The sequence below is a fragment of the Coturnix japonica genome, chromosome 23 (assembly GCF_054131305.1).
Source record: "Coturnix japonica strain WE chromosome 23, WE-NBRP24, whole genome shotgun sequence".
Classification (NCBI taxonomy): domain Eukaryota; kingdom Metazoa; phylum Chordata; class Aves; order Galliformes; family Phasianidae; genus Coturnix; species Coturnix japonica.
Window position 1 is genome coordinate 3,220,171 of NC_140685.1, and position 26,906 is coordinate 3,247,076.

At 50.9% G+C, this 26,906-nt stretch overlaps 2 protein-coding genes across 2 annotated transcripts in view; one reads left to right on the plus strand and one right to left on the minus strand.

The window, feature by feature from the left end:
- Window positions 1–1,078: 1,078 nt before the first annotated feature.
- LOC107322259 (heparan sulfate glucosamine 3-O-sulfotransferase 3A1) lies at window positions 1,079–26,589 on the plus strand. Its single transcript, XM_015880124.3, has 2 exons — window positions 1,079–1,897; window positions 22,292–26,589. The coding sequence occupies exons 1-2, from the start codon at window positions 1,320–1,322 to the stop codon at window positions 22,908–22,910; spliced, it is 1,197 nt and encodes a 398-aa protein (XP_015735610.2). The 5' UTR covers window positions 1,079–1,319; the 3' UTR covers window positions 22,911–26,589.
- Window positions 11,696–26,906, minus strand: part of LOC116654209 (uncharacterized) — a 110,845-nt gene continuing 95,634 nt past the window's right edge. The window contains exon 7 of the mRNA XM_085522472.1: window positions 11,696–12,006. Coding sequence (XP_085378598.1) covers window positions 11,935–12,006 — 72 coding nt within the window. The 3' untranslated portion in view covers window positions 11,696–11,934. The remainder of the gene's footprint in view (window positions 12,007–26,906) is intronic.

A 26,906-nucleotide genomic window follows, 5' to 3' on the forward strand; every position in this document is an offset into this window, starting at 1 on the left:
TCTCATGGAATAATTTGTAGACGCACCAGCTTAACTTCCAAAGAGTTGAAGTTTAATTCCTTAGTTAAGTCTGCACCAAACAGAGCTGGGGGGGAGAGGGGGGGGAGGGAGAGGGCATGAGGGGTGGGGGGGGTATCTAAGACAAGTGTTTCATGTGTGAGTTTGTTTAAAAAACCTGCAATCTATGACAAACATTTCAAATGAAAAGGACATTCCCACAGGCAATGGAATAATGAAGCCCTCAGCACCAGGCAGCCGAAGCACGGAGCTGATGGATGCTTGGGTATTTCGTGTGCTCTCAAAGGAGGAGAGCAAATTCAGAAGGCAGCATTGCTTTTTGTTCGTGGGAATGCCAGCATCTGCTGATTCCACACGCAGCCTGCGGGTCATTTGTTCAGGGGAATGGGGAAAAAAAGCTTGATTTCAGGTCTTCCAGCACTGATTTCGGGTCTTTCAGTGTTGAATTGGGACGTTTCCTTGCTGATTCTGTCTTTCAGCACCGATCTCAGGTTTTCCACACTGATTTCAGGTCTCTCCGTGCTGGTTTCAGGTCTTTCAGCACCGATTTCAGGTCTTTCAGTGCTGATTTCAGGTTCCTTCACCACCTATTTCGGGTCTTTCAGTGCTGCACGCATTACAGCTTTCAGTGTAACAACGTCCCCGCAGCTGGACTGATGCTATAAAGAGGATGGTTCTGTGCGAAGAACCTCTTTCCAGGTAAGGATACACCTTATCAAAGCAGGGCTTAGTCCCGGACACCGGGCTGATGATGACAGACACCGCAGGGTGGGGTGGGGGAGCTGACATCCCCCCGACAGACGCCCACCGGACTCACCGCGAGAGCAACTGCGCTGTCGGTGGGGCCGGGAGCGACGTGCCACTCCCGGGGCCGCCCTCCGCCGCCGCTCCCCGCGGACACCCCGCAGCTCCCTCCCGCCGGGATGGGCTGTGCCGCCCCCTCCCCTCCATTGGCCGCCGTTCCTCCCCGCCCCGCCCCGCTCCCCGCCGGTGGTTCGGGCGAACTTTGCCGCGGCGGCCGCCGCACGTGGAAGCCCCGCGCCGAACCCCCCTCCCCTCTCCCCCCCCCCAGCACCCAGAGCCGGCGGCTCCCGGCAGCGCTTCCCCACCCGGCCCCGGGGGGCGGCGGCTCCGCCGAGGCGATGCCCCCTTGAAGCTCCGCCGCGGCGAGGTCCGGGGAGCGGCGGGGATGCGGCGGAGCGCGGTCCCCCCCCTCCTCGTCTTCCTCCTCCGCCGCCGCTGAGCGCTGCGGGGCGGCGGCGGAGCATGGCCAGGGCGCCCGGCCGCCGCCTCGGGGTAGCATGGCCGTGAGCGCGGCGGCCGCCCCCGCCGCCGAGCCGCTGCCCCGCAGCATCTTCAAGAAGTTCCTGGTGATGCTCTGCTCCCTGCTCATGTCACTCTACGTCTTTTACTGTCTGGCCGATCGCTGCCAGACCTTACCCGGACCCATCATCGCCGCCGGCGCCGCCTCGGAGGAGGAGGAGGGCGGCGGCGGGGGGTACCTGGGGGGTTCGGCCGAACTGGCTCCCTGGCAGGCGGCGGCGGCGCGGAGGAAGCGGCTCCTGCAGCGGCTCAAGCAGCGGCGGCGGCGGCAGGAGGCGGCGCCGGGCCCGGAGGTGCCGGCCGGGGAAGGAGGGAGCCGTGCCGGAGGTTCGGGAGGAGGAGGCGGCGGGGGCAGCGCGGCGGGCACGGCCGGTACCTTGACACTGCTGCTGGGAGAGGGCAGCAAGCGGCTGCCGCAGGCCATCATCATCGGAGTGAAGAAGGGCGGCACGCGGGCGCTGCTGGAGTTCCTGCGGGTGCACCCCGACGTGCGCGCCGTCGGCGCCGAGCCCCATTTCTTCGACCGCAACTACGAGCGGGGCCTCGCCTGGTACAGGTACGGGACGGGGGTGCGGGCGGCGGCACGGCGGAGCCGGGCAGCGCTGTACCCGAGCCGGCAGTGCCCCCCGCTGGCCGCCGAACCTCAGCCCCGCTCCCCGGTCCTCAGCCCGAGCGGGCTTCTCTCTCCCCGCATCCCCCAGCCCACGGCTCTCCACCGCTTTCCCCGTCCCTGCTGCTCCCGAACCCCCTCCACCAGCCCTCTCCGTGACCCTCAGCTCTCCCCGCTCCCAGCTCATCTCCCGACTCTCTCGGGGCAGAGCTGCGGGATGCTCCGGGGTCTGACAGCGAGGTGAGCTCCGCGTCCCGGGGCTGCGTGGTGATACGGGGTGGGAGCCGAGCCCCAAACCCCGCTGCTCCTCAGCCTCCCAGCCCATCGCAGCCTTTAAAAGCGGCTTTCCTGCCTCCAGCGTGCAGAAGGCGCACATTTCCCATGCAAATGTTGCAGGAGCTCTGCGATGAGTAACCCAAAGTGTCAGTTCCAGGGCAACCGACGCGCTCACCTGCCTCAAAAACAAACAGTACGGTGGATGGGGTGCTTATTTAGATGCGTTAGTGTTTCATTGAGCCAAAGAGAAGGAGTCCCCTTGAGAAGAAAGAGAATGTTACAGCCGAGGGGCATTGCTGCTGCTCAGATGTTTGCCTTATGTGTTGCAAAGTTCGCAGAGGAGCATCTGCCAGAGGTTCCTAAGGAAAAGATTGGTCGGGGTGAGGGAGAAACAGCTCTTCTATATAGCGTGTTTGTGGCTTTTGTGAATAAGCAAGCAAAAAGGAGACGATTCGGGGCAGCCCCAGAGCTTATTTTGCTTGCAAGTGAAGCACGGCTGTTGGTAGAGAATAAGAGTGATTTTGGCTGAGCTCGTGGTGACAGCCTTGAAATGTGGAGTAGGATAGTACCGACAGTCCAGTGTTTATGTAAAGTCTTAACACGTGGAAGTGATGAGCTTCCCTGCGTGTCCGATGGTGTCAGGAGCGTGCTGGGCTGCTGCTGGCAGCAGGGTGTGGGTTCTCCAAGCAGAACGATTTCCTTTGGTGTGGGCTGAAGCTGTCTACAGAATTACATTTTTAGTGCGCGCTTATCCAATTTCCACATGCCGACCCCATATCAGAAAGGAAGCATTAAAAAGGAATCTGCAAACCTCAAGGAGTTTAATCGAGGCTTGACTTGGAAAAATAAACACATGGCTTTGGGATGGCATCTACTGAAATTTATGGGGGATACGCAGGAAAGCTCATTTATCAGTGATGCTCCTGTAGCACTGGGGAGCACACAGCAGTGGGTTTGCCCCGCTGGCTTTGAAATGAAGCCTGGGCGAGGAGCGCGGACCCAGACAGAGGAGGAGCCACCAGCACTGAGTGCACAGCGCAGCCCTCAGCACAAGGGGTTTCATTTCCCAGAGGTTTGGTCCTGATCCGGCAGCTCGCGCTGGTTGGAGGTGCTGCCCTGCAGGCTGTTTGTGTAATCGTTATGTGTGAGCACTGGGTACGCTGAGCGCTCCCATTAATTGCTGCAGTTTGTTTGTTCTGGTATTTGATGTACTGAATTTCAGCATTTTGTTTTTGCTTTTATTAGCCCTATGGAGGCTGAGGTACAGTGAATGCTTTGTATGGGATTATTCCTCTGAGACCTAATCTTGCCGGCTTTGCTTGTGTGAGTAATCTCTCCAAATGCACACGGTCCCATTGTGATGGCAGTGTCAGCCCCCCACTTACCCATTATCCACCTGTTGTAAATGCTCGCTGTACAAAAATCTGTGTCTCTCCATGGGTTTGCTGTAATCTTTGATGAGGGTTCAGTGCTGGGGAAAGGGCCAGATGTTTGCCAGGGGTCCTCGTTTCTTATCTTTGGCATCAGTCTTAGGTTTCACGTGCATTTCTGTTTCCCGGCCGTCAGACTAAACAGCATCATTACAAGGCATAAACAGTGGGGTTGGCTTTCAGTGCCCACGGGAAGCCGGCTTGGCCAGCACCCTGTTGCAGGGAGCACCACGTTTATGGCTGTTTGCATGGACACAGGTTTGCATTAGGGGGAACTGCTGCTGGGTCAGTGGATCCAGGTACCACAGAGGGCACCCTGAGAAGCAAAGAGGTGGGATGTTATAGAATCATAGAATGGCCTGGGTTTAAAAGGCCCACAGTGCTCATCCAGTTCCAACCCCCTGCTTTGTGCAGGGTTGCCACCCAGCAGCCCAGGCTGCCCAGAGCCTTGAATGCCTGCAGGGATGGGGCATCCACAACCTCCTTGGGCAACCTGTTCCAGATGGGACCTCAGGTGTGAGAGGATTGTGGTTCCTCCTGGGAACAAAAGAACACCTCCAGTGCCCGCTGCTTGTTGCACATGATGTGGGGTGCACGGATGGGAGTGGGTCTGGATGGTCCTGGGGTGCTGCACAGTGCACACAAGTGATGGGAAGTGCTGCCTGTTAAATCAAGCAGAATAATGGCTCACCTCGCAGCCAACATTGTGTCTGGGTGGGAAGGCGGTTGTCCTACAGAGAGGCTGATTTATAAAAGTCAATCTGACTGGTTTAATTTGGGAAGTGTGACACCTCCGAGCTGGTGTGTGGGCTGAATATGGAGGGAAGATGTGTGCCAATGGCAGCTCTCTCTGTTTTGGGTTTGCGAGCCCCCTGTTTGTACGGGGACAAAGGGAGGGAGGGGGCAGCCCACAAAGCTCTCATTGACTTCCCAGCACAGAAATTGCTGCTTCAGCCCTGAACAAGGCTATTGAGCTCACAGAGTTCAATAGCAGGTGAGCATGTGTTTTAATAGTGTTCAACTGCAACCCCCCACCCAGAGCACGGCTTGCACACAGCCCGGGGACAACTCAGGAATAGGGGCTAATCCAGTCATGGGAATAGAGAAGGGAGAAAAAAAAAGCCTGAATAAAAAAAAGTATCTGTGTTTGTGGGTGATATTGCAAGTCTGGCTGGTTCCCTCTGATCCTTTGTTAGCCTCGCGCTGATTGAGCTGCCTGTTGGAATGTCATTAGGCTGTCAGTCACCCCAGGAACATTTATTTCATATGTTTTAATCTCCCTGCTCTGCAGCACCGATGCCAATTCCACTAGAGCGAAGCCAAGCTAATGTCATTAGATTACACCCGATCCAGGGGAAGATGAAAGATGCTTCAAAGTTACCCCATCAGGTTGGGAGTGTAAGTCTCACTCCTCCTCACTGCTCCCAGATCTGGGGAGTTCTCATAATTAATGGCCTCTTGAGGTTTCTCTACAAGCCTTTCTATATTTTTCCTTCTTTTTTTCCTCCTTCTTTGTTTTTAAGTCCAGGCAACCAGTGCGAGTCGAAGGGAACGGAGGATGTCTTGGGATGGTTTGGTTTGAGGGGGGGGAACGTGCTCAGAGCAGCTGCTCACAGCTGCATCCCACCTTCTTGTGTAATTTCCCAGCTCCAATCACAGCAAAACGAGAGCCCTGGGGATGAAGGAGGTGGCCCATTCCTGCAGTGCTGGCTGGCCCAGAGGTCTGGGTTTTGTGGTCCCTGTGATTCAGCAGCACCATCTGGGAGTGCTTTGTGACCCCAGTGGTGAGCAAGGGGACAGGAGGGCACAGATGGTGTCAGAGGAGGCGTTGGGGAGTGAGTACAATGAATGAACATTGCAGCAGGCATCGGGAGGTGCAAACCTCTCTGTAGGAGGGAGATGCTGTAGCAATAGCTGCCTTGGAGCAGCATGATCTTATCACCTGTCCTCGCAGCATCTGCAACAACACCAAGGTTGTGTGTTCACAACATGCCCTGCCAGAATGTGGCTTGTGCTGTTGGACATCAAGTTTGTGCTAGTTTGGTTTTCCACTCCCTGCTATGCGTGTGTGAGAAGTTCTGGTTTAGCAACGGCTGCTCCTTGTCCTGAGAACACCATGTCTCCCGAACACATCTGAATTGCAAATAGCATCAAGTGCAGCCTGCAGCAGTTTTTCTGGACAAACCCATGTTGAAGAGGATCAAGGTCCTTGTTTATTTATTAGCTGTGTAATCAGATAGCGTTTCACACCGAGTTCATTGTGCCAGGTGCTGTATAAGAAAAGGAACAAAGGATGGTCTTGGCCCCAAAGCACGGATAATTCACTGTCAACAGCAGGTGGAGACTGGCTGGGATAGGCTCAAAGACAGCGCTCATGTCCTGGAGTTGCTATAGGATGGTAACTGACTGGTTCTGGCAATGCCTTTGCAGGGAATCTGGGCTTGGGCACTCTAGGTCATGTTGGTGAAGGCTTGAAGCAGTTGGAAGGTTGTGCCCTGTGGCTCTGTAGGCACAGAAAGTATTTCTGTTTGCCCATGTGTAAAAGCAGGAGGGAAGTCACTGCTCTGTGTTGGAGACATCGGGATGTGGCACTAAGGTTTAGTGATAGGACTCGGCAGGTCAGGTAATGGCTGCACTCTGTGATCTCAAAAGTCTTCTCCAACGGTACCAGTTCTGTTGATTCTAAGGCACTGAGAACACCAGGAAGGCAGATACAGACGGGCCTTTCCCTGTCGCAGATGCCTGGGACAGCCTCGGCTCGCTGTCACCTCGCAGCAAGGCAGAGTGCCATCTAGTGTACATGCCTGATGGCACTGTCAGAAGGTGGCACCGTCTGGACGCAGCACCCCAGCAAATCCAAGTGCAAAGAGCTGGGTTTGGGGCTCTCATCCCTTAAATAAACCCCCAAACGTTATTATTATTGGTGGTGCTTTGAAACATTTTGCATCCTTATCTATCACTTCTCGTTTTGGGCAGCGGAGAATTATGTTTACAGTGTTGGTTCCTGATGGTGGGGTGAGCTCCCCTGTTGGCACATAGGGAGAAGTCAACCCCATTCCCATCAGAAAGCATACAAACAAATGGTCGGTGCTTTATTGGACTCGTTGTTTCAGTTCTTGGAGACATTCAGAGATTCAGAAGTCTGAGTGGCCCATCGTCTTCTTCAGCTCAGCTTCTCACCCTTGTTGGTGCCTGGGTGCAGGAGCCTGCAGGGGGTCCATCCATGTGCCCCCCCATTGCTCTGCCCGGGCCCCAGGGGATTGCAGCAGGGTTTGTCCCGACCCTGTCTGCTGATGCTGAGCAAGCTTGAAAATATGGCCCCAGCCATCCAAGATTTTGTCAGTTAAATTCATAGAGCTGCATCTTGTGAAAAGCAGCGCGAGGCTCCAGCTGGCTGGGGCCAGAGCCCATTTATGGCAAAAATTGCGATGCTGCTTTAGAGAAGCAGCAAATTCACCCTGCTTATAAACCCTGAGTCCTCCTCTGGGGTCGGATCCTGCATTGGCCCTCCCTCCTGCAATTTCTTTACTGCCTGCAGGGGCTCCTGCCAGTAATTCTGCCAGGTCTATGGGGCTGCCCCATCCCTACCACTGTGCCTGCAGCTGAGCTTGGGTTTCACCCCGACCTTTTGAAGTCTCTAATAAGAGCAGTTGGGTCTGGGGAGGGGGAAGGGAGCTGGTTCCTTTCCAAAGAGCTCAGAGCAACGAACATGTAAGCAGCAAATCGGAGAGTCACCTCCCCCCTGTTTGCCCTCCTTGTCTGCATTAAAACTCCTGAGCCGCTAATTACACTATTTCCCTGGAGAGCATCGAGGTAACCCAAACTGCCTCCACAGTGAAACAGAAGAGGTTGGCAACAGGGAGCAGGGGCTGCTGTTGTGGCCATAAATCTTTGCAAATTCATTATGTGCAGGTATTAGGGGAGGGAAGTGGATTAGATTGCAGTTAAGGTCATGTTCTTAGGGTGGGATGCTGTGGGTATTCCCCCAGTGCAGAGCCCTGTTGGGGCAGTGGGGCTGTTCAAGTATGGTCTGGAGGGCTGAGGCTGCCCCACTGTCCTGGCTGCTGTCCCTGCATTGCCTGGAACATGTGAGTTTTCATGGCTTGGGGTTAAACACGTTCACCCCCAAGCTGTGGGACTATTAGCAGGATGTGAATCACAAACAATTCTGCAGGAAGACATTCTCAGAAATGCCTGGTTCCCTTTGGGCACAGCCAGCCCATCCTCCTGGCTTCCCAGAAGTGCTGCATAACTCGTTTTTTCAGTTGCAACACCATCAGCTGTGGAGATAGATAGAAAGATCCCCACTTCAAACTCCCATTGAGCCACAGCCTGGGTCTGGAGCAGCATCCCCTGCCCTGACTGGTGGGTGAGTGGGAGCTGGGAGCAGCCTGTGAGACCTTCAGCTTCCATTGCTGCTGAGCCATCTGAACCTGCTCCATTTCCATTGTATTTTCTTTTTCCTCTAACAAGACATTTATTTTCTGCTGAAAATGTTAGAAAGTCAGGGTGATTTGTTGTGACGTTTCCAGCTGGAAAAGGGCAACTTCCCGGAGCCTGTGCTTGCTGGGGTTGCCTTCTATGGGGAAATATCAAAGCTAATTGTTTCTGATTTCCATGTTTATCTGATGATTGATACGTCTGCACCTTCACACGAGCATTTTTGGGCTCTCAAATGTTGCATTTTGTCAGTAACATTCAATATCACTTCCATGTTCCTTATTGTAATGCCATATACCAGCATCTTTTACTGTTCTTAGTGTTTGTGCTGTCTGGAAGCCTTTTTGGGGGAAGAAATCCCACATCCCAGCTTCTGGGTTTCCCACCATAAGGAAGCTGTGTCCCTGTGGCACAGGGTTAGTGAGATAAGGTCCCTGTGTTGTACCTTGACAGGCCTTGGGAATCTCCCTCAGCCTGAGCGATGATAAGTCAAGGCCATGTCTGGGCTGTTTCCCCATCTGTACAATGGGGCTGCACTGCTGCACTCACCCACAGAGGGCTTTGTAAGAGCTGCTTTGCCTCCTGTGCTTCCCAGAGCAGTGGATCCACAAGAAGGGGCTCAGAGAGGAAGGATTTAGTGGGATGTGCACACCTGGAGGTGCACTCCAGAGGAGCCAGAAGTGGGGGAAGGGCTTCCTGGCCGGACCCAGATGCAGAGCATGGCAATTAATTGGGTTTGTCTCCCTCCAGCACCATGGGGGTGGGACACAGGCAGGAGCCCTGCACAAGCTCCCTGTGAGCAAAGCATTTGGGTGCAGATATCACAGGGTTCATCTGCTCACAGCTTCCTGATTACAAATGGGGTGTCTGGCCGGGTGACAGTGACCTGCCAGCTTGCAGCTGGTGCCTGGATTTGTCCCCATTTCTGGCTCCCATCTGTGCACCCTGATGATCCCAGGGGCTCTGGCAGCACTGAGCAGCCATCACCCTCCCCTTGGCTGTGCTGACCCTGGACGGCAAAGGGAAGCGAGTGAGGCTACCACGTCACACCTCAGCTCAGGTACCTTTCTCCTCTCCATCCAGATCCACCTTGGCACCCATGCTTGTCATCTGGCACTCCCTGAAGGCACAAATCATCCTGTTGCACAGAGCTGCTGGCGCTCGCTGGGAGTTCTGCCATGCATGAAGGCTCTTCCCTCCATCCCTGGGAGTTACTGCTGAATTCCCATGGTCACACTTGCTGAGTGCCCTGTTGGGTCCTGCTCTGCTCCAGGTCACCTTCATGGTCACCTTGCCCTGCTGGGAGCTGGCTCATCCAGGAGCATTACCTTACTACCCCAGGAATGTGTGTATCTATCAGACCACTGAGTTTAGCAGACTCTCTGGAGTCCATCTGTCCATCTGCATCCCTCAGTGCAGTTGAACCCATCATCCTCACCCTGCAGTGCTTTCCCACAAGTGAGTCCTCCCCAAGTCCTGCAGCTCAGGCCCCCCCAGGACAGGTTTCCAGGAATGCTGTCCTTAGCATCTCCTGTGAGCTCAGCAAATCGTAGCCATCATATGTTTAGGGGAGAAATTGGATTTGCCTTGTAATCTAATCGATGTTAAATAACAGTAATTCTAACTCCGTGGCTGTGTGTTTAAAGTGCAGTTGGTCTCTGGGGATCATCGGAGTTATTTAATCTAATGAAATCACCATTACTGTCTAATGAGGGTGCACCACGGGGATGCCTTTCACTGTGCCTTTCTTTCCCTGGAAGAAAGCAATGGTTTTAATAACTGGCAGCCAGAGCAGAGCATTCAGCAGAGATAGGCAGGTAGGGTGCAGTGGGGTGAAGATGGGAACCCCAAACTTGTTGTGCTTTTTTGTTGTTCTCCTTGTTTCTTTATCTCCTTGTAGAGAGAGACAGGGCCTGTTCCAATGCAGTTTCTGATCCTCCCAGTCAGCTCAAGTCATTGCAGCCCAAGCCAAGCACATGCTGCTCTCCTACGCACGGAGCTCATTGTGTGCAAATAAATGGGAGTTACGGCAGCAGCAGGCAGGGGCTGCGCTGCTGTCAGCTGTCAGCGTGGCTGCATCCCGCCTAGCCAGGGCAGTGCTCCTTCCCCATAGCGTGTGCGCTCTAATTTCCCATTATGATTTCTTTAATAGAACCGATACTTACTGTACGTCGCTCATTTGCTGCTAAAATGGGAACCATTAGAGCAATAAGTGGCAATTACCGTCGGTGCGGCATGGCAGGTGAACTCAGCACAGTGTTTCCCTGAAGGCAGAGCCCTGCCTTTGTGGAATGGACACTCACAGCCTGCAGTGCTGGGGCTCACGGGCAGTTTGTTTGGGATGGGGTGGGATGCAATGGGATGGGATGCGATGGGATGAGATGCAGTGAGATGGGATGGGATGGAGTGGAGTGGGATGGGATGGGATGGGGTACCTGCTGTAAGGGTGCCCAGCAGCCTCCAGGTGCATCTGGCTTGCTATTGGCAGCTGGTGTGGATGAGGATGGGTTGTGGCTCTATGTGTGCTGCTGATCCACCTGGGGATGTGTCCCCATTCTCTGGGCAGCCCGTCCTCAGGCTTTTCCCCAAGAAACAGTTTCCATGATGGGAGAAAAAGAAAAAAAAGAGGGACATGTCTACTGATTCAATCAACACCTAAAAAACCCATATCCATGCTGCACAACAGCACATCAGAGGTCTGGGAAGGATCTGACACCCCGGTGAGGTTGGGTGCAGGTTGGGTCCCCATGCATGTCAATGAGCACCGGGACGACTGCGTTCAGTGCCTGCAGCCCTCTCACACTGCCTTCATTATTTGTGTGCTATCCAGCGTCATTAAGATATCAAGTTCATTTAGGTACATCCACATTGGCAGTTTAATTATGTCTGGGTACTACTCTGTATTTTATTCATGGACTATCTGGGGGCGGTTGTCAAACACAAGCCCAGGAGATAAAGGTTTGGTGGCTGCAGAATGCTAATGTCCTGCTGGCTCCCTTTTGACAAATACACATGCCAGTTATTACCAAACTGATTATTTCATTCATTAACACCACATACATCAGCTCCCTTCACCCACTATTATTGTATACATTCATCTTTTCATAAACAATTACCTGACAAGGTTGGGAAAGGCAAGTACTGGGGAATTAATGCTCTGATGGGAATTTCCTGGCGTGGGCTTGTAACAAGGTGCTGTGTGTGTGTGGAATGCCCCGTTAGCGTGATCGCTTCATTAATCAAATTAGGGACAATAGCACATCACATGTGCCCTTGTCCCTCAATGGGTTGGGAGCCGCTTGCCTTGTGCTGGGCACAGCGGATGGGCCCCATGTCTGTGATGGTAACAGGGGACCTGCAGTGATGCTTACAGAGCATCCCCTGTGACCAGCCCATGGTGTGCAGCTTTTCTTTTTATTAGTGTTATTACCGTCACAAGGAACATTTGCATGAGAACAGGTTCTTAGTTCATTTTTTCTGCCTTTTTTTTTCCTGGCTCTCTTGTACTGCTTTCCCTTCCTACAATGGTGATGGGAACGAGTAAGGCACCAGGGAACAAAACATCTGGGGAGCATCTGGAGAACAAAATCTCTGTGTCTTCTTGATACACCTTTTTATTATCAGGGAGAAAAGAGAATATGGGGAGACATGAGCAGTGAAGAATAACCGAACCCATGTAATAATTAATACTTGCAGCTCCCTTAGAGATAGTGGAGAACACATCCCACGGGGGCTCAGTGTGTTGTTGGTCCCACATCTCTGTTTTCATATATCAGACCCTCCATGTTTTCCACCCAAAGGTGCCACTCAGGACGAGCAGCTCTAACCCAGCCACAATCAGTTCAGCTTCTTGCTTGGAAAGTGCTTCAGGGTCACATTGCTGCTCTGCTCCAGCGTGAGATCTGCAGACTAAATAAGGGATGTGAGTGAGATTTAAGTGCCTATCTCCCCTAGTCCCCTTTGAAAAAAGCCCCACCAGGCTCACTAAGAAGCTTTTGCAAAAGGCATTAATCCTCCTTGCTATCTCTGCCCATCTCTTTGATCACACTTAAGAATCTTCAGGTCCAGGGGTCTCAGCTTTTCAAGTAGCTTCAAAGAGCCAACATCTCACTGCTGGGAGCTCCTGGGTCCTACTGGGAAGGAGCCCCAGTCCCTTTCAGTTGGGTGCCAAGTGGGGAAGATGAGGTTTATTGGCCTGGATCCTGATGACTCGTGTTTACTCGTAAACCTCAGTTCACTCATTGGTTTTCTTTTCATCCATTCATATTTTGACAAACTCCTCTCTTCTCCTCCCTTCCTCTCCCCTTCCCATTTTCTTTCCCTTTCCTTCCCTCCCCTCCCCTTCCCATTTTCCTTCCCATTTCCCTTCCCTTTCTCTGTCTATTCCCTGATGAGCAGGATCACCTCATGTCACACTGATTCCCAAATGACTGCATCCCCATGCATGATGTGGAGGGAGGCATGGGGTGAGCATCCAGCCCCACCTCTGCCTCTCCCCTGCTTGCTGCACAATGTGCTCATGAAATTTAGATCTGCAATCAAGTGAGAATTCCTGAAATATGTAAGATGACTCCGTTTGATACTGGGTGAGACAGTGATGCATTCCCTGGGACGAGGTGGAATAGCTGAGCATAGAAAAGAGCTCTTAATGCACGACCTTTTGAGCTGTGGCTAAAATACCTCAATAGACAGGGGAGCTGGAGGAGGCCGGGTGAGATTGCTTCACATCTTCAGCCCAGAACTTGCAAATGAGGCTACGAGGAATCTTTTTTAAGCTTTCTGTTTTCTGGAGACTTTTGCCCTCTTTGCACTTGACTGCTTTGCTCCAGGAATGAAAGTAGGCAGCCCTTTCCTCACCATTAAAGTTTCATTTAGCGAAAGGACAAAGAATTGGCACAGGAAGGATGAAGAATGACTGCAAGGGTAAACTTGTGTGACTCCATATATTTTAGATCATAGCCTGAGGTCAGTCCTTCTATTTTATAATACAGATAAAGGATTTTCTGGCCTTGCAGCAGGAGGAGATGTGTGGTGATATATAAAGAAGTCACTTCTCAGCATAATTTAAGAAACAACCTCTGTTCTCAGCAGCGTGGTTCTGGCTAAAGCTCTCCATTGCTGTGCCCACACACACAGGTGTCCTTCTCCAACAGGAAAAGAACACGTCAAACTATTCTCCAGCACGACACCTCAGAGGGTGCTTTTACCTCCAAGAGAGTGTGGCTCACCACAAGGTGCTTCTGTTGCCTTGAAAGTTGGCACATGGTCCTGCAAAGTCTGCAGCAAGGGAAAGCCCTGTCCTGCTCTCAGGACAGCCAGTGTCCATGCTATGGCCACTTTTTCTTTCCCTTGAAGAATGCGTGCATTGCTGTGATCATGCACGTCTAAAATGTATTTGCACAGAAGAAGAACAGGCCAGACATGGGAAACAAGCAAATCACATTATGCATTGGAAGCAATATTGTCGCTCCCAGGGGACAGAGATAATACAGCAAAAGACAAAAGAGCAATAGACTTTGCCAGCCTGAGCACTTGCTTGATTGTGGCTTTGCTGGAATTACCCCCAGTGTCCTCAGTACCACTGCTGGAATTGGACAGGGACTGAGCGTAGTGTGGGGCTGTGCTTTGGGTGCCAGCATCCCTACACTGCTCCGAGCACAGCTCTGCACAGCAGTCCCATGGCATGGGAGGTGTGGCTTCCTTCCAAGCTGCCTGTCATTTTGGTTTGGAAAAACTCTTTGTCCCCAGTTTTGGAGGTGACGGAATGGGATGCATTGGACAGGGCAGGTCCCATAAGGTACATGTAATGGGGACAGCTTTCCTTGCCAACTTGGTGAAGGAGCCTCCAAAGCCAAGGCACCAAGAGCTTTTGGAAGACCCCAGTTGAGCTGTACACCAGAGGCCCCTTCAAAGAGAACACTGAAGCTTCGAGATGTGCTTCAGGCTTTTCCTCTCTTCCCGTTCTTTCTTTCTTCCTTCCATCTTTCTCGCTATTCACTTCTTCCTCCCTTGTCTTCTTCTTTTCATCTTCTTCTTGCTTTTCTTCTTTCTTTTCCCTTCTCCTCTCCTTTTTCTGTCCATCTGTCCATCCTTCCATCTTTTTTAGATCTCAGCAAATTCCAGGGAGGCATCAGTTGTCTTTAACACCCAAAGGAAAAATTGAAGGGAAGGGTTCAATTACTCGTGTGAAAAATGAGTCCCCTAACCGAGGTCTATCCATTTGCTAGTTGTGCTTGTTTTAAAACTGAATTATAGAGACGGCACATTTTTCTGGAGACAAATGCATTAATTTTTCTCAAAACAGACAAGAGGGAAGCAGAGGGAAAATAAGATAATAAGAGTTTCCACAGTGATTTATATGCCTTTGTGAAAAATAATGGGGGAGGCTGCAGCCGGCGGCCGGGGGGGAAGGGGCAGCAGTGGCAGGGCTGGCTGCGGGGAGAACTGCCAGAAGTCCGAGCAAGATGTTGGCTTTGGATGATATAAGATCGCTTTACATCTTTCTCTGGCTTGAAAAATCTCTCCTTCTCTCCCTCTGTATACACACACATGAAATATGTGCCATACGATGCTCTTCAAATCAGCGCAGGCCCTGCTGTTTATACAGGAAAGGATTGTGTTTCTCGCCGACCTCTCCCCAGCCCTCCCTCTTCTGCCAAAGGATAAACTGGGACCTTCCGAAAACAAAGTGGTGGCTGCAGTTTGCAACAGATTTGCTCTCAGTTGTGTTTACCCAGGGCAGGAGAGCCCTTCCCCGGGGCGGCCGCCTGCACTCTTAGTCACGGAGCAGCAGGGTTGAGTTTATTTTCTTGCTATCTGTTCCCTTTGGTTTGATTTAGACGCGAAAAGAGATATTTTTTATGATAAGCAATAGCAAATTGGGTTTCTTTATGGCTCATGAGAGCTGTTTGACAAAATTGGACTATTTATGTAGTGTACTGATTGCGATGTAGTCCCGATTTTAATGCCTAACTGAAGGGAATAAAGAAGAAAAAACCAACACAGCAAATGGTGTTTTTTAAAGGCTACAAGCTGTTTGTGAAGGGACATGCAGTGGACAACAGCAGCTCCGCGATGTCTTAATGTTTGGCCAAGTGAAAATTTTGGGGTGGAGAACCCTGAGGGCTGGGGGCAGTTTTGGTAGTGGCTGTAATTCATGGGACCCCCCCAGGAGGACAACAGCTGCCCCAGCAGCAGACCCTGTGCTGGTGGCTCTCTCCAATTACTTACAGGAATGACTTGATGCCTTTATTCCCCATTGGTTTCTGAGCAGAAAATCCCACGGTGTTCAGAGGGATCTGAGAACAGAGAGGCTGAAAGCGATGCTTGAAAGCAAAACCCAAACGTCTTCCAGGGCAGATGGTTAATGGCGTGGTTCAGTTTATTTGCCCAATGCAAATCACATCCCGTCTGCCCATGGCTGCGGGGAGGCCAGTTCCTGTTTGTTTGGCTAAAGCAAGGCTGAGATTTCTCTGCAGCTCACAGGTGAGGTCCCCAGGGATCATAGAATCATGGAATGACCTGGGTTGAAAAGGACCACAATGCTCATCCAGTTTCAAGCTCCTGCTGTGTGCAGGGTCACCAGCCAGCAGACCAGGCTGCCCAGAGCCACATCCAGCCTGGCCTTGAATGCCTGCAGGGATGGGGCATCCACAGCCTCCTTGGGCAACCTGTTCCAGTGCGTCACCACCCTCTGTGTGGATGGGGATGAGACATGAGGTTGTGGGATCAGACCTCCACCTCTATGCAGACACTGTTGTCCCCCGGGGGCCTCCATCAGCAGTTTGTCTCCTCCTCCCAGCCCCAAATCCAGCAGCGCTCTGTTGGTGGGTCTGTCCCCCCTCCTTGTGTTCAGACCAGGAGGGCATTTCAGGGGGTCCTCACCTTCCCCATTGGCCCTAATTGAAGGCTGAAGAGATTTTTCACATATTCCAGGGTTTTTAAAAAGGAGGCATTTGCATATTAATAAGAAGCTGTTCAGACTGATTGGCTTAATGTGTTTGGGGTAAGTATAATTAAATGTCAAGGGAAATATATCATGGAGTAATGAAGCTGAAGCTAATTTATCAAAAAATGAGGCCTAGAGAGGGAGATATTCCCAATAATAAGCAGTTCCTTAACCTTCCCCTTCAGGTGCTGTGCTGGAAGCATTTACTCTTGGCAATCCATATGGGGAGAAGTGACCAACAGATTGCTTTGTCCTGGGGGCATTTCTCATATATGCCCCAGTGCCAGCCCCCTGCTATGGCTGAGCCTATCCATGGGATTTGTGGGGCAGAGATGGGGGAAGGTCCCTGTGGGGCCAGCAGCAGCACTGGGGAGTGTGCTGGGGTGGTTTTACATACAGAACACTTCAGGGAAGAAGAGCATTCATGATGTTTTGTTGTACCAGATTCAGTTTTGCTACTGGGTCACTTATGCCTTTTTTTTCCCCTTCTCATCTCTCTTTTTACTCCAGAAGCTTTTCAGAGCACATGCTGTCTCCTGCTCTGTTTATGTACTAGGCTCCTAAATACCAACTCCTGTAGGCACCGCTTTGCTATGAACAAAAAATACAACCCTTGTTCAGGACTGCAGGGCAGGTCCCAAAACAGGGTTTATTAATATCAGAGTGGAGGGTGAGGCTCAGGCTGAGGTCCATACTCATCCTTATAGAGTCTGTGACCCTTCTGCATCCCAAAGTGTGATGGGAGAAGGTAGTGAGCTCCCTTCCCACAGCACAACGGGTACATACTTTGCAGCAAACTTAGTCCATTCCATTCCATTCCATCCTATTCTATTCCATTCCATTCCATTCCATTCCATTCCATTCCATTCCATTCCATTCCATTCCCTTCCATGATTGGACTAGATGATCTTAGAGGTCTTTTCCAACCTTAATGATTCTTTGATTCTATCCTATCCTATCCTATCCTATCCTATCCTATCCTATCCTATCCTATCCTATCCTATCCTATCCTATCCCATCCCATCCCATCCCATCCCATCCCATCCCATCCCATCCTATCCTATCCTATTGTAAATTCTATGAACATGTGGCTTTAGGGCAGGACTGGATTCACGGAACTCACTGTCATCCAGGCACTGCCATTATGCCCACGGTCTCAGTGGGAAAAATCCCCCTTTGGCAAAATCTGATGGAATCAGTAGGTTGCAGAGTAGCAGAGGCATTGTAGAAGGTCACTGCCAGAGGTGACTGGGATGGATCTGGGCATGATGAGGAACAACAGGGTCTGTGCTGCCTGATGCAGGGCATTCCTTAAAAGTGTTTACTCCCTGCCCTCCCTCTGCCCTGCAAAGAGCTCTGAGGTTGAGGAACAGCAGGCTTGTGGTCATGGCCAAGAGGAGACACTGCAGGTCTCCCCTGCTGCAGAGGGGACTGGGGAAGCCAAGGGAAGATGCAGTAAAGCCGAAGGAAGATATGGTGAAGTCAGCCCCAGCACTGAAGATGCTGAACCCTTGCAGAGATGCCTGCGGTGCTTGGCATACAGCAAGGGAACAAATTAAAGAAATTGCTTTTTATAAAATAAATGAAAATCATATAGAAATAGATATATGTAAATTATGTATACATCTATAAATTATGCATTTAATATATTTTAAAACAACAATAACAATAAAAAAAAACACCCCACTGTCGTGCTTTGGGCACAGGCAGCAGTGATGCTACAGCAGCACTTTGAGGTCAAAGGATCCCTAGCCATCCTCTGGCTGTAAAGTGGCATTCCCCTTATCCAGCCTATCCTAGAGCAGCAGGACCAGGGCTGGGGCAGACACACAGGGCTCTCTGTTTCCCCTCAGCCTGCATTTTAGGGATACTGTGTCAGGCTGTTGTCGTTCCCCTAAACCTGTGTTTTGCTGCATCCTCCTATGGCAGGAGCTGCAATTCTCTGTTGGGTGAAGTAATGAAAGCACCTTGCAACCACTGCCACGTTGCTGCCTTCCTAACCTGGGCTTTTTTTAAGTATTTGGTCGTCCAGGCATTAGCGATGAGCAGCATGAGAAGGACTTGGCTGGGTGCCCCAGTGGACAGTGGTTCTTTTCCCATGCATTGGAGTGAGCAGCACTGATTTTAGCCAAATTCAACCATCCCTTGGGGCTGCTGTGCCCATCCCGCAGCCCAGAGGAGGTCGGATTCCTCCTCTGCAAGGGATGGCAGAGGAAGGAGAGAGGGGTCGTGCTGATAAGATGCTGCCTGACAGATGCAGCGTGGAAACAGATGCTCCCAGCTGCAGCTGTAATGAGATCCATAAATACAGAGGGTTGCTCAAATAAACGCCGGCATCCACCGCATGATGAGCTCAAGGAGCTGCTGTTGTCAGCAGGCACAGGGCGGGTAGATTTGAGGCAGGAGGAGCACAAGGCAATGCTGCTGCAGCTCCATGTGTAGGCTGAGGAGTGAAGGTGCCCATGCTGTGCCCAGCACAATTGGGCACTGGCTTTAATATTCTCTCAGGAATATTGAGGAGAACAAAAATCTCTGTGCCCTGGGAGGTGTCATTTTGAGACTCAGATCAGCAGGAATTGGGTCTTACCCAGCAGCTCTATGCCCAGTGTCCTGCTTTCCCCTTAGGTACCTCTGAGCATTTTCCACTCATTCACCTTCCTCACTCCCATGGGATCTTTGGATGGTCCTACCAGATTCCTGGAAGGCATCTCACCATTTATTGATCCCATGTGATGTCTGAAGGGACAGGAGGCTCAGGGAACTCGTCTGTGTCTTTGCTGCTTTCAGAGCCCTTTGAGAACTGCCGGTCCCCAGCCCAACGTGAGGACAGCTCCCTCTCGTTAGGCACTGTTTTTAATTCATTTATCCGTGCACACTCCAGGTTACATTATCACTCTTCCCAGAGCATCTTTCTTTTTAATCTCCTGTACGTGCTGTAATGGCCCTCCTGGGAGCAAGGGCCTAAGAGGAGGGAAAGGGAATTGCATGTGATCACGGTGCTTGTTTTCTTTTAGCATTTTCTGATGCAGAAGTGCTTGAGATGATTTGGAAGAAGAAGTGAAGATGCAGTGGGCGAGAGGAGGAGCCTGTGTGGCTGGGGGCTATAGAGGGCAGGGAGAGACTCTCCTCAGCCAGTGGCTTCATATCAAAGAAGGCTCTGTGCTTCCATCAAGGCTGCTGCAGGCATGCCCATCACCGTGGCACCTGGCCTGATCCTGGTTCCCATTTCTGCTTCATTCCCATCACCTGATCCCTTAGCTCCCAGGTGTCATGCTGCAAGCAGCACCTCTGTTTCTGTGCTGCTGCAAAGGGCTGGGGAAAGCCCCCGGGTGTCCCAGCTCCATGCTCCCAGCAGTGCCCCCACACTGCAGCTTAGGACCTGTCTGTTGCAGCTGTGACACCGCTGCAGGCTGCAAACCCTGCACAAACACACCCCCCGGGTGCTCTGCTTGTAGGGATGGAGCCTAATACATTGCTGGGGTTTCTGAACATGAAGCACTGCTTTGTTCCCCAGAACCTTGCTCTCATAGGGACACGCCATCAAGTCTTGTCTCTAAGGACTCTGATCCCATGGCTGGGGTCAGGCCAACGCCCAGCTCAGATTTGTAAAGGGATCATTGTGCACTCAGTCAATAAAGAGACATAAAAGCCCTAACAAGACATCAAAGATCATTCCCACACCAGGAGTGCCTGAGGCTGGGGACCGGTTATGGGGACATCCCAGGGTGACCCCAGCATGAAGGTGCCCGCAAGAAGGACTCACCCAGCGGGGTACACCAGCCAGTAAAGGCAGCACAGCACCCAATGCATGGCTGAAACCAATGATGCAGCCCCACTAAGGGCCCACTGCGAGTCCGCACGCAAATCCCAAATGCACCCTTTGAGGAGAGTCTTCCTCTCCTGTTAAGTAATTAAATAAAGCCCCGAGCTCTACTAAAATTAAAATAACAGAATCCATTTATTCTGGCAGGGCCCGCTGGTGGCTGCTCTTGCCAAAAACATTTTTGTGGTTCTTGTCTTTTCAAGTGGCTCTTTCGCAATAAAACCCAGATGCCATTAGTCCAGGGAGGCCTCCAAGCAACTGTTTACGTCCATGAAAGATGCCCTTTGTAATTAATTAATCTCCTGAAAGCTGTGGCAGCACATTCCTGGTGGGTCCCAGCATGTCCCTGCCCGCCGGGCTGGCAGCCGAGGTGCAGGCTCATTCCTGAGCACTGAAGAAAGTCTTTGTGCTGCAGCTCAGCCACTGAAGGGGTTAATCTGCTCCTTGGGAAGACACAGCAGAGATTTCAACACTTAAACTACCAAAACCCAAACAGAGGTTGGCATGCCTGCTGCCATTGCACAGGCTGCTTCTCTTGCTCAATGGCCAAGCAGAGATGCAAGAAGGTGGCTCTTAAGCACAGAAGCACAGGAGTGGGTGCAGCAGACCCAGCTAAACAGCTGTCCTGGCCATTCAGGTGGTGGGCAGCATTGGGTGCATGAGAACAGACAGAGGTATTTTTGTCACCTGCATCCAGTTGGGTATGATTGGGGTTGGGGACTACCTAAGGCTGAAGTCACTCAGGGGTTCTTGCATCCTAGTGCCATCAATTGATTTAACCCACCAGAAATTTGGCCAGACTGTTTCTGACGCATATAATCCTTTTGGCTTTGCAGCATCGGATGATGGCAAATCCCAACACGAAACTATGGCTCTGCTGGCAGAGGTGGCTTCTGTAGAAACCATGCCTCTGCTCAGCCTCTGTGCAACTCGGTTTCAAACAGCAAGAATTGCAGTAGGGCTGATCAGTCCTCACTACCTCATTTGTAACATAACGACTCAGCCTGGGGTTCGGTTGTTATTGGTGTTGTTAGCTGTTGTTGGCTTTTCATTGTTGCTGTCTTGATAGATGGGTTTAATTTGGCTGGTGTATTGCCCAGCGTTGCACACCAGATGTTGCTGTGGCGGGGAGCAGTCCATCACCATGCAGCATTGCAGCTGGGTCAGTGCCTGGGGTCAGGGAGTGCAGACGTGGGTCCCAGGGCTGCAGTTGCCATGAGAACTGTGGTGGCACAGTGGTGAAGCCCCATCCATCTCCTGTTGGCCTTGGGCTGCTGAGGTAGGAAAAATCTGCCTCCTTGGATGGGGTCATGCAACCAAATGGTGAACCTCTGGCATTTTGCAGCCCCCGTTTAGGGGTGGTAACTGGGTGGTGTGAATCTGATGGATCTGATGTGGTGTGTCTGTGTAAGGAGAGCTAATGGAGCTCCTGGGAGGAGCAGATAACATTTGCTAAGTGTTCTGCACCATTCTGTCTTGCCTTTTTAACTCAAATATCATCCACTGGCCAAATGCTGCATTATTTTAGCATATCTCACCCAATGCCCAGCCCAGGAGAGCAGGAGTGACCCATAACCAAGCCCTCCCCTGGGCCAGGAGAGCTTCCCAACAGCTTGTGTGCAGGATTTCTCTGGGTGGAAGAAGGAAATTGCTGAGGTCAAGGGGCTGACATTGCACATTTTTATGTGACATTAGCTTGCTGCCACCTTGAAAATACCAAAAGATGGAGTCTTACATCCTGGCCCTTGAAAAATCCTTTGTGTCCTGCAGAAAGGGACTCTTGTTACTCAAGAAATTCACTGTTATTCTGGGGAATTTAAACCAATGTGCAGGAAAACCCAGTGTGGGCAGGACAGAATTTAAAGGGGTAGGATGTCAGAACTGTAGAGGTTTGCTCTATTCTTCCAGTGTCGTGGCATAGAATCATAGAAACACAGCATGGCTGGGTTGGAAGGGACCTTAAACCACCACAGCCCTAACTCTGCCATGGACTGGCTGCTCCTCACCAGCTCAGGCTGCCCAGGGCCCCATCCAACATGGACTCGGGCACCTCCAGGAATGGAGCACCCACACTCCTCTGGGCAGCAGTGCCAGCATCTCACCACCTCTGGGTAAAGGATTTTCTCTACATATCTGACCTAAATTTCCCCTCCACTTCTCCAGAACTGTTCCCATTTGTCCTGTCACTATCTGTTCATGGTAGGATAAGAGGGGGGATCCATCTCAAAATGTCTTTGTGAGGCAGAAGAGGATTACAGCAAGTTTCTGGTTTGTGCTAACATGCTTTTTGAGTTGGAGCAACGTGGGCTAACCATGCTAGAAGGAAAGTGAGCTGGGTTGAGTTGTGAGGTGTGAGGACATCACAGCTGTGGTACTTGGACTCCTCTACAACACTTGGCACTAACATGTTCCTCTCTCCTCAGGGACCTCATGCCCAGGACCCTGGAGGGGCAGATCACCATGGAGAAGACCCCCAGCTACTTTGTCACCAAGGAGGCCCCAGCCCGCATCTCCTCCATGGCCAAGGGCACGAAACTGATCGTGGTGGTGCGGGACCCCGTGACCAGAGCCATCTCGGACTACACACAGACGCTCTCCAAGAAGCCCGACATCCCCACCTTTGAGAGCCTGACCTTCAAAAACAGGACTACGGGCCTGATCGACACCTCGTGGAGCGCCATCCAGATCGGCATCTACGCCAAGCACCTGGAGAACTGGCTGCTCTACTTCCCCATCGGGCAGATCCTCTTTGTCAGTGGGGAGAGGCTGATCAGCGACCCCGCGGGGGAGCTGGGCAGGGTCCAGGACTTTCTGGGCCTCAAGAGGATCATCACCGACAAACACTTCTACTTCAACAAAACCAAGGGCTTCCCCTGCCTGAAGAAGGCGGAGGGCAGCAGCAAACCCCACTGCCTGGGGAAAACGAAAGGCAGGACCCACCCCGACATTGACCAGGAGGTGGTGCAGAGGCTGCGGGACTTCTACCGGCCCTTCAACATGAAGTTCTACCAGATGACGGGGCAGGACTTTGGCTGGGACTGAGGCTGACAAAAATAATTTAAGAAAAGGAAAATATAATATAATATATATTTTTTTTACGTATCAGTAGGGGGTGGGGGGGAAATACAGGAAAAAAAAAATCCAAAAAAAAATAGCTGTGCTGAAACACGATTCATTCTTAATTTTCTATTTTTTTTTTCCCTTTTGACCCTACTTGGTTGTCTTTCTTCTCTCAGAGATGTGTCACCAAAAGAGGCTGTGAATTGCAGCCTGGTGCCACAGACATCCCCCCTACAGCTTGGGTGCTTCTTCCAGCAGGCCCAAGGTTTTGCATTGGGGTCCACAAAAAATAACACTGGGGTGCAAAGCTGCGGGATGTCTTCAAGTCACCTTCAGAAGCAATAGGTGCAAGGGGGCGCTCATGGCCTGGCAAGTCAGCCAGACTGGGGTTTGGAAATGCCATTTTAGACCCTTTTTTGTCCCCTTTTTACAATGAAACAAAGGAGGTGCAACATCTAATTTGGTTCTCAAAGCTGTACTCTAGGAGATATTTTTTATTCTATCTTTGAGAATTTTTCACTTATCCATTCTTGGTTTGACTTTTGCCTCTTCACTAAACCAAGCTCTTTTCATTGACCAAACTTAATTTTCACCTTACAGAAGCCAAAAACAACAATCCTTTGGTTTGTTTTTGACCCTCAAAAAAAAAAAAAATTAAAAAAAATCATCAAAAGAAAACAAATCATCCTTTTGACTTTAGGATGGAAATGGCCAAGCAGTCAGAAGTTCCCATTCAAGGGAACTCCCTGCTCCCAGGAGCATGCACCCCCTCTTGCTGGGCATTTCTCCCATTGAGGCCTATCTGAAGGGGTCTGGGTGATGGGCAGAGAAAGGTTCACAATGCATGAGGACCTGTTGGGTGATGCTCATTAAACATGTGGAAGGAGGTGGGACACCCGCCATCCCACTGCTCACACACACAGGAACCAAGTTTACAGCATCTGGCGGATGATCTTTAAGCCATAATGAAGAATGTTTTAGGTGGAGAAAGGGGGAAAATGAAGAAAAAATGCACCTAGGGTGAGGAGAAGCTGGTGGATGGTGGAAGGTTTCTTATCCTTTCCTAAAGAAGAACGGAGGGGGAAGAGGGAATGAGAGCATTGGCTGTGCAGGCCTTTGAAACTGTCAGGCAAAACGAATCTCCTGTTTGCAATAACCCGAAGCTTTAAATTCTTTGCTTTGATCATTATCACCTTTTTTGGACAGTAGAAATGGCTCAGAGACAGAAATCTATTAGTGCAGCAGGATCCTGCATTACTTTGGGCTCCTTTATCTGCTGGTTCTTTATCTCCAGCGTTTTCTAGGCGATAGGAGCACCTAATTATGGCATGGTGCTGTGTACCAACATGATGCTCCCTTTTCTAAGCCCAACTTTAAGAATGTTGTGATGGGGGCCAATAAACTTCACTGGGCATTATGGGCATTACCCAGAAAACCTGGCTGGGAAGGAGCATTGAGCCTCTGCTCACTGCATGTCTGCTTGTCTTCATGTCCCATCCCAGGAGGCATTCAAGGTCAGGTTGGATGGGCCCTGGGCAGCCTGATCTAGTGGCTGGCAACCAGCCTGCAGCAGGGAGTTGGAACAAGATGATCCCCTACAGTCTAAGCCAGTCTATGTTTCTATGTTGGCCATGATCCTAATGAAATCAGAGCAGAGTTTGCAAGGAGTCCAAAGAATTTCACAGGGGAAAGATGCAAAGCATGTACCAGAAATTGCCATTCAATGGCAGTCATTTCCAGCTTGGCTGTCCTGCTTGCTGTGTCAGGAGAACAGCTCAGGACCTGGACAACTTCAAGGCACCAAGTCCCACTGCAGGGCCCGGCTGCCTGTAGCCCCCATCCCTGCATCCTTTAGGACACAAACCCACCTGGTTCTGCATGCAAGGCCAAGTTCCCAATGCAATTAAGACCATTTCATTTGCACTGTGGGCTCCCAGGACCTTCTCCCACCACTGTACCATCAAAGCCAACCTCAGGTCCCCATGCCCTGGCTGTCAGGGCTGTGGCATGGGGATGGTGGTAACAGCTGTGTCCTGGCCCCATGGCTCAATACCACCCTATGTGGCCACACTACTGGTTTTCCCCTTCCCACTGTCTCTCCCCCAGGCACCAAGGAGGTTTTCCAAGCTGCAAAGAAGAGTTATGCAGGTAGCTCCTTTGAGACTTAAGGGTGGGCTAGGCTGTACATGCTTTTGACAAGTATAAATATCACTTGAGCATGATTTTTAAAAAAAATCAATATCATTATATTGCTACTGTCTCTCATATGGTCACATTTAGACTAGTATAAAGGTGCTTTATAGTGCTACAGATTGTTCATCCCATACTGAACCAGCTCTAGCGGTATGAAGCACCTTCCTACAAACAAGTTCCTACAACTGCCAGCAAATCACTGCCGTTAAATCCACACAGCTCCAGTGCATCCCCAAGCCCAATTCTCATACGTGCCTTCAGAACACTCCCAGCATCCCAAATTCAACTCCCATCAACGCTCAGATGCTCTACTCCCATTACTTTCTGAGGGTCTGACTCCCTCAATGCACTCCTAGTAAAACTATTTAGGGATCAGGGGCTGTAATTGATTTTTTTTTAAATCTGGGCCATAAGTAGTTTTGAAAATCCCTCCACATATCAACAATGGCTTTTAAAAAGAGGTCGTGCAATCAGGTCGCTTTGAACTCTAATGGCGTTTAAGCCTCTGAACTCTTTAGGCTTATTTTAAAATCCAGCCATGAAGTTTATTTTAACCTAAGAAGAATTGGAAGTGAAGTGTTGGAACCTGCAGCCCTCCTGAGCCCATGGTACTGGGCATCTGTGTTAGGAGGAGTATGCAAAAGTGACTATAAGTAAAAATGAAAGTGACCCTATAGAGTACGATGAGGAAGAAATCAATAGATTAGGAAGAAACCAATACATTAACAATGAGAAACTAATCTGGGAGCATTAAGATCTTTCTGATCTCTTAGGCACTGGTAAAGCTTGGGCTCGTATGCCACGCATTGTTTGCAGTCTCAGACCATCTGTTTGAAAAGAAAACTATACAAAGCACCCTGAAAATTTCAGACCAGTTGGGATTTCCTTTGTGAGCCCAATTTGGCACTGTGAGACCCGGCCTCTGCTGCTGGGACCTGGGGGAGGGTGAGGAGGGGCTGCAGCTGTGCTGCAGTGAGCAGCACTGACTGCATGCAGTGAACGTCCTTGGCTCCTACAAAACTCTGCCAGCCAAGAATGCACCCACTTAGAAGGAATACAAAGGCCAACACACCATGAAGATCAGTGAAGGCAACTCCTGTACATGGAATTCAGAGTGGGCTTTGGGCTGCAGCACCACAGAGTCCAATTTCTGGAGCATTTGGTGATGCCCAGCCTGCACTAAGTCATTTTGACTAATCCTGATGCACAGCCTCCTTGGTTCTCTTGCACACACACTAGCATATGCAATGTTACATCTCCACATTTGGGGGAAAAATGCCCGTTTTCTTAACCATTAAAAAGATTCTTGTTCGTATATAATGGTTTCTGGATTTTCTCTCCTCCCTCCCCTCTGCTCTGTGATGCTGTCATCTCTCTCCCTTCGGTGCTATTCCAGTATGGAGCAGACTGATTTTAATTTAATTTAAGAATGAAAAAGCACACATTTAATAAAGTTTACGGGTACTGAGAGGCTGTGCTCTCTTTTTGCTGGCGGCAGCAGCCTGGAAAGAGCAGGGAGCTTTGCAAAAGGCAAATGCAGAACTACCCACTCATGTCAGTCCATAAGACCACCTGAGCTGGCACTGCTTGGTTGGAGATCCCCGCTTTGGCTCTTGGTCTTCTTGGCATCACTTCCACAGCCTCCTGTCTTCCACTTAGCAATGCTTGATGTCTCACTACAGTCTTTAGGCAGCAGAACAACTTGAAAAGCCACGTCTTTGCATTTCGCCCCTCTGTTCCCCATTCAGTGCCACGTCCCTTCGCCACCATTCATGGAATTCCTTC